The sequence below is a fragment of the Bombyx mori genome, chromosome 7 (assembly GCF_030269925.1).
Source record: "Bombyx mori chromosome 7, ASM3026992v2".
NCBI lineage: Eukaryota > Metazoa > Arthropoda > Insecta > Lepidoptera > Bombycidae > Bombyx > Bombyx mori.
In genome coordinates, this window is record NC_085113.1 from 1,102,668 (window position 1) to 1,116,288 (window position 13,621).

Here is a 13,621-nt window from a genome sequence, read left to right on the forward strand (position 1 = left end):
AATCATCTAAAAATAGATAGGTATCTTTAAAATACTCACATCAGCAGTAGCAGTGGCAACATCCGTGTCAGTTAAGGTGACAGTGTGGGCTGTCGCCATTGGCGGTGCTTCTGGCAGAGACACCGCCATGTCAAGTTGTTCCGTTATCGTCTCCACCGTTGCTGTCATTATCTGATCCATATATTTTTTTTAATTACGCTCATTACTACGCTTGATCGTAACTAAAATATTAGAGACGAGCTCTGGTGCATTTTGTTGTGATATTTGCAGTTAAAAATATTGACGTGTACAAATTATAAGTTTGTAACTGTACTAACCTAGGTGTACAGTTGCTTTCAACAACTCTTTTACATCTGTGGTAAAGATTGTTACGAAACTAAAGAGCTAATGTTGTGTACGACAGTATGAGAAATATCAAGCAAATAACTGTCGCGATTCTATATATATAAATATACATTTGTGAGTGCATCTTTTTGTGCATAATTGAAATTTAAATTCATTTTAAAGGGTCGTTTCCATTTTCAGCATTAGCATCGGTATTGGTTCTAAATTACATGTTTTACGTAAATCAATCGATTAGGGAAACTAATGCTATGACAGGACGATATAAATTATTTATTTCTAAAAGGTTCTAAATTAAAAGCTCTCTTCGAGTGTGAAGTCGAACGTAATACTGTAATAATAAGTTCTTAATTCGTATGTGCATCTGAGAACACACTCGGGTGTAACTCCTAAGTTGGACTTGTCGAAAGCGATACTTATACGCCATTCAATTATTATACCAAAAAGATAAAAAATCCCCAAATATTTTACCGTTTACAAAAAGATTCTCAATTAAAATGCCAATGTACTTTGTCATTTATTCTTCTTTTTTTTATTTTTTTTTATTGTTTCGATGGGTGGATGAGCTCATTACCCACCTCATGTTAAGTGATTATCGGAGCCCATAGACATCTTCAACGTAAATGCCACCACCCACCTCGAGATAAGAGTTTTAAGGTCTTAGTTTTAACAGTACAACGGTTGCCCCGCCCTTGAAACCGAAACGCATTACTGCTTCACGGCAGGGTGGTGCCTATTTGGCGGGGTGGTGGTACCTACCCGTGCGGACTCACAAGACGTCCTACCACCTTCAATACCGAATGTGAAATAATAATAGTTTGAAAAAAGTTGACGAGTCAATATGAATGAAATTATTTTGCATACATTTTGAATGCACATTCGAAGAGAGCTTTACAACAAAAGCACGGGCTATTTTTGCGGGGTGGCTAAAGTATCGAGTGACAGTCATTGGTAAATTAGGGAACTGCTTATAGTCAATGTACGCTTCATCATCAAAACCTAACAAAGGCTTTAACTACCTGATACTCGTATTTCGTCACATGTAATGAGTATGCATAGAATTACGATGCAAATCAATTCTTCGCAAGACATTCGATCCTAATTCTCTCAACGTTCTCCCAATTTTTTCAACATTCCTTTTACTAAGCGCTTGTGTATTATATATTAGCACAAGCTCATAACATTTTAAACAGAACAAAAATCCGTAAACTTTATAGTGTTGAAAGACAAATACAATGGAAATAGCTAAAATTTCTACTAAGACTTTAAACTTAAAATCTTCTACTACTAATATTGAAATATTAGCCCTTATCGTAAACTTTTATATTTTTAGATAAATGACATTTGTTCCATATTACTTGATGGAGTCATATTTTGAATCAGAAACAAAACTTGTGTGTTGAAAAAAAAAGTTTGACAAGAGAATTTTTTAAACCAGAAATGTTTCAAGAGTTGACGTATTAGCAAGAACATAGCAGCAACAATGACTATCACTCTATAATAAAAGCACACAACACATACGAGACATAAGAAGCTTAAAGCGTATATAAGTTGGGAACGTACTTGTGTATCGGTCGTGGACTTAGCGAGCGTCGAGTCCGGACCGACGTCATTTAATAGCGACAGTTGCATGAAATGGACAAACTATACAACTATTATAATTTTGATAACATTTAGTCGAGATGCGAGAATGAAAGTTGATCAATAACTGCGGGCTTTATGACAATTCAATCTGTATGCGTTCGAGTCAGTAAATTGGATTTTTTTTTTATTGCTTTGATGGGTGGACGAGCTCACAGCCCACCTAGTGTTAAGTGGTTACTGGAGCCCATAGACATCTACACCTTTAGATATAAGTTCTAAGGTATCAAGTGTAGTTACAACGGCTACCCCGCCCTTCAAACCGAAACGCATTACTGCTTCACGGCAGAAATAGGCAAGGTGGTGGTACCTACCCGCGCGGACTCACAAGAGGTCCTACCACCAGTAGAAAAATGTTGCCTGTATTTGATTTTGTATATCTACTATAACTTTTATTATTATATTAAAAAACTTTTTGTCAGAACAACAACCACGATTGGTTATAGAGTAATGTTTTTTTTATCACTTTTATTTTTCCCTACTCAATCGCAAATAGCCTAATGGACTATTCCAACTACGCCCTTACGGGTTGGTGAGCTCACGGACTCAACTTGAGAGAATTTGCTAACTCTAGCCCTAGCAAGAGCACTGTTTCGTAGAATAACTACCGGATACACGGGTTGGTGAGCTCACGGACTCAACTTGAGAGAATTTGCTAACTCTAGCCCTAGCAAGAGCAGTGTTTCGTAGAATAACTACCGGATACACGGGTTGGTGAGCTCACGGACTCAACTTGAGAGAATTTGCTAACTCTAGCCCTAGCAAGAGCAGTGTTTCGTAGAATAACTACCGGATACACTATGCACAAGGTAATGGCACTAGAAAATTGTGTGTACTTTTTTTTATTGCTTAGATGGGTGGACGAACTCACAGCCCACCTGGTGTGACCCAATGGTGTGAATATAATTACATAATACTATAAAGAAAGTTAACTAATCTAACTCCTCAACGCCCACTAATAAGAGCTCCTCATATTTTGACTTATCGACTTTGTTTCAATCAACGTTACGCAAAATAGAACTTTTCGTTTCTTTTTAACTTTCAAATAAAGTAAACGACAGTAATCAGTCTTAGATGCGGCATTTGAAATATGATTTGCAACATTCTTAGATTTGTCTAATTGGTATTGGTCTTGTATGACATAACTACTGTTTCTTTTCTTGTAATCTTATGCAACCGTGTTGGCTGAATAAATAACAAATGATCTTATAGTAACCATTTCATTAAACAATGTAATTTATATGAACGCTATTGTATTGAAAGGATGGAGGAGACTTTTACACAAATAAGGGGCCAAATATCATAAATAATACTAAGATTAAATAGCCTGTTTCAAATTTAAGTAACAACTTATTAACAAATATTGTAATATATATCGAAAGTGAGTTTTTTTTATTGCTTAGATGGGTGAACGAGCACATAGTCCACCTGACTTTAAGTGGTTACCGGAGCCCATAGACATCTACAAAGTAAATACCGCCACCTATCTTGAGATACGAGTTCTAAGCTCTCAATATAGTTGCAACGGCCGCCCCGCCCTTCAAACCGAAACGCGTTACTGCTTCACGGCAGAAATAGGCAGGGTGGTGGTACCTACCCGCGCGGACTCACAAGAGGTCCTACCACCAGTACAATTACCAGATTTGGATTAGATGGCTTTATTATTATTATTGTATTGAAAATAGCGATGATTATCTTATGTGGTAGATCCTAAACAGTTATAGGCCAACTTTAACTATTGACTGCAGTAGACCTAAAATTAGTGCTTGACACTAGCTGAAAGACTATCACAAGCAAATGTTTACAAAAAGACTACCAAAAGTCTAGTCTGATGCCTAAGAACACATTACTAACATCTTACAAGAGGTTCCATTGTACCAAACCCAAGGCTTCTTCAAAACTATGAACTTTTTGTAAAAAAATCATCGAATTTTTAATATTTCGTTAAAATTTATTAATAAAGTTTTATGGTTATCTTTATTATAAACACTGTTATTTAATAGTTTCTTGTCACGATTTTTAGTTTTGATGAGCCCTCGATTTTACTGCGATGTTGCAAGCGCCATGATCTCAGATAGACAGCCTACTAGACTATCTGTAACTGGAAACTCACTACCACTAAAATTTGTTATAAGGCCACATTAAACAATAGCTTATAATACGTTAAGTATTATTCAAATTTCTATTATTCAAATAAACTTTCATTCTCGCATCGTCATAGGATACTGAAAAGAAACTTTATAAGAAAGAAACAAAACGGACAACATCTAGATGCATATCGAGAATTCAGTAGTTGCAATTTCTTTTTAATATTTAGCAATAAACTAGTTTTCGCTTTGAAACATTTGCTTAGATTCGATAGAGCCAATATTTAAATAAGCCGCGCCATTAGAGAACCGAATCTAACATGGCGGCGGCGATCATGCGCTCTCACTCTAATCTATTGCTGTCTTTAGTCGCACACGGCGCGTACTGCATGCAAAAAAAGTATCAGTTCTGACTATGTTGTTAAGTTCGAGTTTTTTCACTTTCGAGTTGTGCGACTTAGATGACTGGCAGTAAAAGTGTCCACGCAAGTTGCATCCCAGATGAGACACCTCTCCCTCTGCCACGGCATAAAGTAAAGTAAAGTATATTCTCATTTGTTTTTTTTTATATTTTTTTACAATAAATAACTTTTTCTTTCAATCTTTCTTTTTATTAGAACGAAGTTCCTTATCGCGCGTTGTGAAAGGGGGCTAGACGGAAAAAATTCTTACGAAAAGTTGTCACGACACTTTTTAGATCCGTCATTCTGACCAATCAACGTGTAGGCGCTTATCGCGTGACATTGCTCGTATCCGATTTGTCCGCGTAATGAGTACAGTTTCTCGAGATAGCGTTTCAACAATAGTAATTTAGTTCATAGTATTGTTTTTTCTTCTTCATAATGCCGTAATTTATTATTATAACTTAAAAAAAAAAATTACAATTCCTTCACTAATTAATCGAAAGGAACTTCGTTCCATCCGGGTGTCCCTTGACACCTCTGAATTTTATTTGTTGACCCTACCATCTGTCAGTGCAGGTACATAGACGCCATTTTCGATTTGTTTCTTTATTGGCGCGGCTTATACCCTTATAATATTCTTTGGAACGAAATACTTCTTCGCGTCACTAAAATTGTCACTGGTTAAGTAGGCTTATTGAAAACTCGTTATACAGACTAATGAAGGCGACAGGGCATGATTATCACAACATCTGTATGACTATAATACATAAATTCATATTCTGAAAACATTGATTACAATTCTAATAACACCTAGGATCATGGATCAAGAAATTGGAACTAGAAAATTAAAAAAAAAATTGATTGAAAACTTCAAAAGTCAGGTAAAACATATTTTTCAAGTTCACTTCCTAAGTCCGGCTTGGCCTTTAAGTTGACCTGTTAGTTGATGGCGGTATGTACATTAACTCCAATTTCAGTTCTCTTAAAGTATCTTAGTAGAAGAATTAATTTGCTCAGATGGGTGCACGGTTTCATAGCCCGTTTGGTGTTAGTGGTTCACGAAGCCTAACAGGATTGCCATCACCACCCTTGAGACAGTTTCTGAACACATGCTAAATACATATTTGTTTAGAACAATTGGTATCTGACTGCGGGATTTGAACATAGGCACATCCTTCGACGCGATTACATCGGAGACCTTATCTGGACAAAAAGCTGCGACGATTTCCCAATTATTTGAGCAAAACTTGCAGCAACTTCCACAATGACTTTAAACTTGACTATTATTGTCATTTCCTATATAAATAGAGCCTGCATTTCAACTACAACTGGCATAGGTAACCCTGTACGGTAAAATAAATCACCAATAGCAAACAAGGTAGACTGTAAGACTTATCTACTTATATGACAACAAATAAGGTGCGGTTAAACATCGCAATCCGATACGATACAACAACATAAACATATAAGTTGTAACAACATAATCAGCTACGACAAGGTACAAACAACAGTACGAACAATTAACGAAACATAAAACACAACCGGGTAGGTTACGATAATATAACACAAGTTCTAAGATTAGATCCAATAAACTATTAAAAATCAGGTAACGCAATGAACAACAACATAAACAAGTAGAGGAATATGCAACAACATAATCAAAAAACGTAAGATACAACAATATGACCAAATGTATGGTATAGCATAAGTAAGGTATGATGTGTACGTACATGCGGCACGTGCACCAACACCCCGCCCACGGGGGGCGCAGGCGGGGCGGGGGGCGCGGGAACCAACACGTCACTCAACGGTGACTTACTGCAATCCTCTTCAGACTGGTTCTTCCTGCTCGACTGATCTGTCCATATCTCCTCTGACGATGCCTTGTCATAATTAATTGCTATTTTATTAGGTACCGATTGTCGCGAGATAGAATTGATAACTACGTCTTAATTGTACTACATATCAGTCGTGATGGGATTAGTTAACTAATTCTATGACTGACTTCAAGTTCAGTGCAGTCTTAGAACTTTTTCTGCAGATGTTAAAAAAACAAAATGTGTGCAATTCACACGTGGTAGAAGTGAAACCTTCCAAAATTAAAATATCCTAAACGTCTTAAGTATATGTAAAATTTTGTCATTAGTAAATAATTGTAAGGTAGCGCCCTCTGTGAATTGATATTTTAATTTCACGTATAATCCTAAATTAAAATTCACTACAAGAGCTTTCATACACACGTTAGTATTAAAAAATCTCACAGATGGCGCTGTATTAAATAGTATGTATATTTCTGTCTCATTCTTTGCTGGCTTCATCCTACACATTTTTGTATTTGTGTCTCTTACCTGTTTTTTCCGTTGCATCCGGTTTGAAATCACAACGATTCTAAAGAAGTTTTAACTTCAAAAATCTACTTAAGATAGGAATTAAGTGAAGATACGTAGGTAGAAAAGTAAGGTAAAGGATTCATTCGCCATGGGTGGATGACGAAGGGAGAGCAGTGGCAATACAAAGTCGATGTAGCCTGAAGGATGAGACGCCCGGTGTATTTATGTATGAATCGATGTCACTTTGCCGGTGTTCAAATCCCGCATCTACGTTGTGATGTCTATAGGTTCTAGTAACAAATGAACACTAAGTGAGCCGTGATGTTTATAAACAATCTAAAACAGTAAAAGAAAAAAAAAATGGCTCGATTCATTTAGAGATAGTTAGATTTTTTGTAAAATATCTTCTGGCTTCAGTTCTAGATATTTTTTTTATTGCCCTTGTAGGTAGACGAGCATACGGCCTGTCCCCCATGGACTTTAACAATGCTAGGGGCAGAGCCAAGCCACTGCCTACCGTTAAGTGCTCTCCAAAAGCCTCGTTTGAAGAAGGATATGTCATAGCGCTCGGGAAGCACAGTGGAGGGGAGCTCATTCCAAAGCCGGATGGTACGTGGCAAAAAAGATCTCTGTGACAAAGCTACACACACCTCATGTCTGGCATGTCTTGGTCGAGTGGGTCCGAGAGCTGTGACGATGGAGACGCATAGTTGATGCCACAGTGCAGCCGCCTCGCAATACGAGCACGCGCCCTCCGCGGAACAACCGGCTAGGAAAAAAAGGGACATTTTCAAAAGTATGCAAATTCCCAAAACAACAGACGATATCGATTTGATTATGCTCCTACTATTATTGAGGTACAGAATCAGCAATGAATTTCGATCTAAGCTTCTTCTATTGGTGGCAAAAAATCTATACTGAAATAATTTAGAATGCAATTGGTTTATACAGTTTTTCTACTAACCGTGTCCGATGGTGTTAGCTTGATTAGACTTCAGCATCAGTCGCAGTAGCTTGGTAGCGTCACTGCTCACGGTTTGGATGTTTATACGTCTTTGCTGCAACTCCATCTAGGGAACATTGTTTTATGTATCAAAAGCCGGTGGTGGTACTGGTTTACTGGAGGTAGGACATCTTGTGAGTCAGCACGGGTAGGTACCACCGCCCCGCCTATTTCTGCCGTGAAGCATTAATGCATTTCGGTTTGAAAGGCGAGGCAGCCGCTGTAACTAACTATACTGAGACCTTAGAACTTATATCTTAAGCTGGGTGGCGCATTTACGTTGTAGATGTCTATGGGCTCCAGTAACCACTTAACACCAGGTGGGCTGTGAGCTCGTCCACCCATCTAAGCAATAAAAAAAAGGTAGGTAGGACGTATTGTGAGCTCCCACAGGTAACTCTATCCTGCCTGTTGAATTCCAATTGGAAGAATTGGATAGGAAATATTCCAAAGTATTAAATACACTATCATATTGTGTTGCTAAAGGTATCGGTATCGGTTGAATGGAATATTTGAAATGTATTCAACGGATAATTACTTTTAATAAATGTATCTTTTTTATTTGATTGGTTTTGTTAATTTTGAGTATGTTTCAATGATATTATGTACACTATTATTACGATTACGATATTATGGACTTATTGTTGTCTGAAATAAAATAAATCATTCTACATCATTCATTCATAAAGCCAAATATCGGCAAGTTAAAAACTGTAACCAACAAATACCTGTTTCTTTAATATGTCCAACATGAGGATACAACAAGTTAGGTTCTGAGGTTTCATCTGATCATCTTTGTCCTTTTTCTCCTTGTCGGTAGCATTTGGAGAGTCCTTCGAATCTTTAGATTTTGTGCCATCTGTTAAATACATAAGACTTAAAATTGCGTTTTCTACACAAGAATACTGTAAGAAACTTCACTAGGTATGGTACCAATAATATTTTTGACATAAGACAAAGGGAAACGTACCATTCTGAAAAGTATATAATATAGTTATTGCAAAAAAATTATACTGTCTCTTGCCTGAAGGTTAGTAGCGGCGTAGGCTCTGTGATGTCTAAGGACTCCAGTGACCACTTAGAGGTGAATCGTAATATCGTCCACCAATCCAATGCAATTAAAAACAAACATGTGTGGCACTCGGGGACTGCCGCGCCAAAGCTATTGCATACCATTTTTTATCCACTTATGCAATTATAATTAGACAATAATAATGTAATTTTAAAACAATAATAAAATAAGACCACGCTATATTTATAAACATTAACAAAAGCAAAACATTAACTGTCTCCTTCACACTCATAAGCTAGACCGCGCGAGAGAGAGATGGGCAGACTTTCATGATGCGCATGCAGTGCGACGTCACGCCGCGCGTTTATTCAGAAACACTACACAAACGCAACGTATGAATGCATTGAATGTGTTGTGGTAGACGGAGTGGGGATGTTAGGTTTTATTTTCGTTACGGAATTTCTTGATTCGGTCGCCGCGCTCAAAGCCCACGATAAAAGCTATGCAATAGCTTAAAAGTATATTTAGTACATCTAAGTATCTATTTATAACATATCATTACCAGAACGAGGTGGGCTAACTATCTTCTCGGGAAGATTCACGACGCAGTGATTGAAAAGATCAAACAGTTGACTCAACGGTATCTTGACTTCTAATTGAGATATAGTCTGAAAATAAATTACATTATTTCAGTACATTGATTACAAGATTCATAGACTAAAATTGTTCGTACTTATGTATGTATCTGAAAAAAAAGAATAATGAGGGCACTAAATTTAACATCGAAGAAGAGAATTTTCCATATTTTTGAAGTGATTACTTCTTTAGCACTGTTTTGATTTGAAACAAAAAAGCGACACTAAAAAGAAACAAATATATTTACAAGATTTGGCTTGCCACAGAATAAGATAAAATACTTCTTAGTAGTCACTTCAACCGAAATATAACAGATACTTGAGATAATAATATAAAATAAGATTAAAAAAATAAAGATTATTTTTTGCAAACCTGGAACCACTCCAATACGGGCAAAACTGTTTCTGGTGTGGGACTCTGCGTGACCTTGATGGCGGCAAACTTGTACAGACCCTTCTCGTCCACCCCGCCTAAAGCACCTTCGGGTTCCAAGATCTTACCCAGCGGTACTTTCAGCTCACTCAACTCCTATTACAAATAAAATATAAAAGTTTATCACTATTCCTTCAATAAGGTTAGGGATGATTAGAGGAGGATGATTAGGATGAGCATATGACTACCACTCAGGGACATGGTGAAGAAGACGCTGTTTCAATCAAAATACACAAGATAGAGTCTCGATTTTACTTTTGGAACGAAGTTCCTTATGGGACGATGCGGAGGGGTACCCTAACCGGGAAAAAGCGTCCGTAACGTAATTTTTTTATTAGTAATGCACACAGTGTACGACTTAACTTTGTTATAACGTACAAATTAGTAATGCACACAGTGTACGACTTAATTTTTTAATAACGTGCAAAAAATATCATATTTTTTTATCATTCATTGACCACGATCTCAGAGCGTTCGTTTGCGCAATACACTAACTCTTATGCAAACAACCGTGAATGAAGTGTACCACAATAAGTTCGCACGTTACCGAATGACCGTGGGTTGTTGCGAAACCTCCAGTTTTATTTTCTTTATACCTCGAATAGAACTTAAAATTAGTATCTCTATAATAAGGAACTTCATTCCTATCCGATGTCCCACGACACCACACATCTTTTTTAACCTACCTTCTCTGGCATTTCCGTGCAAATAGCATCCATCCATGCAGGCATGATGTAGTCCCAGATCGATTGTGTGATGATGCCGTAAGGAATTAAACAGTACAACCTAAATAAAAAAAAAGAACTGTAGCTAATCATACAAATCTATACTAATATTATAAAGCTGAAGATTTTGTTTGTTTGAACGCGCTAATCTCAGGAGCTACTGGGCTGATTTGAAAAATTATTTCAGTGTTAGATAGCCCATTTATCGAGGAAGGCTATAGGTTATATATAGGAAGGCTATATATAACATCACACTAACACCCATACAAGCGGAGCACCAATAAATAATGTTTCAAAATCGGGGTTATTTTTACCTTTTGAGAGCTTTCGCTGCGTGCGCTGCAGAAACGATTAAAGTTTCGCTAAAATAATGTATGACGGAATTGTTCCTTTTTAAAAGATCTAAAAAAAAGTCCAGGACAGCATATGTCTATATGTTAAGGTTGGCTCACTATAATGTTTTTTATGCTGACCAAATTTGTTCTAAAATAAAGCATGTGGACGAAGTCGCGAACAAAAGCTAGTACCATATAATTATAAGTTTTTGACTATTAGAATTCACAGGGTCTAAGAGCCCTGGGCTTGAGCTGACCTGTTGAGTCCGTCTTTCAGGTGGTGAGTCTTAGAGGCGAGGTTGTCCCAGTGGCCTGCCTGGCGCATGTAGTGAGGAGGGTGCGGCAACAGACACGCCACCAGCACCCCGCGCTGCTGCTCACACAGCGCGCGCACCCAGCCGCAGACGTGCTCTAGCTTCAGCTTCTCTACAATCGTTGCAGTTTCGCCTGTGAGATGAATATAGGTACTTATGGCATCATCAGTTCTTTTAACACTGGCACACTTTAAGTAATGTAACTGATTCCGTGGTTTTTTCGTAGATTTTGACAAATTACGACAATCATTGATTAATTACACAGCCCACCTGGTGTTAAGTGGTCACTGACCCCCATAGACATCTACAACATAAATGCGCCACCCACCTCGAGATATAAATTCTAAGGTCTCAAGTATAGTTACAACGGCTGCCTCACCCTTCAAATCGAAACGCATTACTGCTTCACGGCAGAATTAGGCAGGGTGGTGTACCTATCCGTGCGGACTCACAAGAGGTCATACCACCAGTAATAAAATTGTAGATTCGATAAAATTTGAAATAAAATTGTAGATTGCCTGCCTACAATTTTATGAAATGGACATTGTCGAATTGGCCCTCGCGTCTCAAATGTTAAAGCTTCTGTATCTATGGGCTTAATCTACCATAAGTCGACTGTCTACCTAAATGAATGACAATTAAGTATATCTACAGTCTACACCAAAATTGTGAACGTATTTTTTTTTTCTAAAAGTAAACTAGTAGGCCTAATTAAAAATACACGGAGGTGGAATCATCAAACGGCACAAAGAAGAAACCAACGCCACGTATGACGCATCTAGTCATGATCCAATCATATCAATCTATCTCATCTCAGACGGCCCACAAGTTTCTCTACTGCTCATCTCAAAGTCAGCACTAAAGAACCTTATCGCGATACTGCGTTTTAAATTTTAGAATTAATCAGAAATTAATCTTACCAGTATAAGAGAATGACGTGACGTGAAACCAATGGAAGAGTACTGACAGCAGGCGTCCAAGGATCTCCTCGGGCGTGTCAGGGTTCGGTGTACACAAACCGACCATCAACCACACACCATACCTTGTAAGAATTGAGATTGATTGTAAGAGAATCAAAATGTTCATTATCTTTATTAAGCTTTAGAGTTGAATTTTAAACAACGTTAACTTTTATTTATAAAATCGATTGGGGCATCGATAAGGGTGCCAGATCGTAAAAAATAAATGTATTTAGAAATATAAAACAAATAAAAAACAATTTTAATAGCAAAACCTACTAGCAATTGATTTTATCTTTTTTTATCTTGTTGATACTGGTCAATTTATTAGAGCAAAGCTTTAAAACAATTGTAGTGTCGTCGGTTTTTGATTCGTGAGCAAAATATTATATAGATATTTAATAGGACGTCTTAAAGTTAGTCATAAAGTTAAATTTTTTTTGCTCATACTATAGGCTCTTAGCTTACACTTGCGCAAAATTTATCAGTATAGTACCATTATCGTACAACAGATGGCACTAGTAGTTTCAGCAAACTTTCTTCATAAAATAATTACTCATCACAGCGGCCCATGGTCCTGGTTGACTTGTGCACTATATTTACAGAAACACTGTACAATATAACATTTAGAGGCTGTACCGACTTCTATTCGCGTGACCCAGGACTAAATTAACACTCATTTCCTTAACCATTGAAGAAGCAGCGGCACGTGTAGCGACATCTATCCGCCATAATTGAAATCTCAAACCTTAATTAGTTTTTAATACAAATTGTTAGGAAAAACAATTTTTGATTGAATTTCTTCATTCGGTAATGTTTTTTTTTTATTGGCCTTATAGGCAGACGAGCATACGGCCCACATGATGGTGAGTGGTTACCGTCGCCCATGGACGTCAGCAACGCCAGGGGCAGAGCCAAGCCGCTGCCTACCGCTTAATACTCTCCACAAGCCTCGTTTGAAGAAGGACATGTCATAGCGCCCGGGAAACGCCGTGGAGGGGAAGCTCATTCCATAGCCGGATGGTACGTGGCAAAAAAGATCTCTGCAAACGCACTGTGGATGACCGCAGTGGCTCCAGGTAGTATGGATGAACTCTACTCCGGTAGCGGGCAGTGCGGTGGTAAAAACGAGATGGTGGTATCATCTCAAGCAATTCCGCAGAGCACCCCCCAATGGAACATACAATGTTTTGTAAATGTTACAGATACCTGCCGAGGAGTTGCCTGTCCTCCACTGATATCGGGTCCGGTAGATCGACAGAAACCGGGGGCTTGGCTTGTTCTGAAGCGCTGTCTGGATCTTCCATATTTATTGGTTTTGCTTCTTTCAATAAACTGATAAGGAATTATGTATTAAGTTAACATCTTTCTTGTTTTATGTTTATTGTTTTTATGAAATTA

General features: G+C 37.7%; 1 protein-coding gene across 4 annotated transcripts in view; it reads right to left on the reverse strand.

Moving 5' to 3' along the window:
* Positions 1-13,621, reverse strand: part of LOC101747200 (protein unc-79 homolog) — a 66,989-nt gene that overhangs the window by 40,204 nt on the left and 13,164 nt on the right. For 3 of the 4 annotated variants that reach the window (XM_021353523.3, XM_021353524.3, XM_021353522.3), the window contains 12 exons: positions 13,430-13,555; positions 12,182-12,303; positions 11,205-11,394; positions 10,574-10,673; positions 9,828-9,983; positions 9,382-9,487; positions 8,536-8,666; positions 7,769-7,874; positions 7,455-7,573; positions 6,205-6,357; positions 1,906-1,986; positions 40-171 (listed from right to left, as the gene is read on the reverse strand). In XM_021353523.3, coding sequence (XP_021209198.1) covers positions 40-171; positions 1,906-1,986; positions 6,205-6,357; positions 7,455-7,573; positions 7,769-7,874; positions 8,536-8,666; positions 9,382-9,487; positions 9,828-9,983; positions 10,574-10,673; positions 11,205-11,394; positions 12,182-12,303; positions 13,430-13,555 — 1,522 coding nt within the window. The remainder of the gene's footprint in view (positions 1-39; positions 172-1,905; positions 1,987-6,204; positions 6,358-7,454; positions 7,574-7,768; positions 7,875-8,535; positions 8,667-9,381; positions 9,488-9,827; positions 9,984-10,573; positions 10,674-11,204; positions 11,395-12,181; positions 12,304-13,429; positions 13,556-13,621) is intronic. The other variant, XM_021353525.3, reaches the window with a different exon arrangement.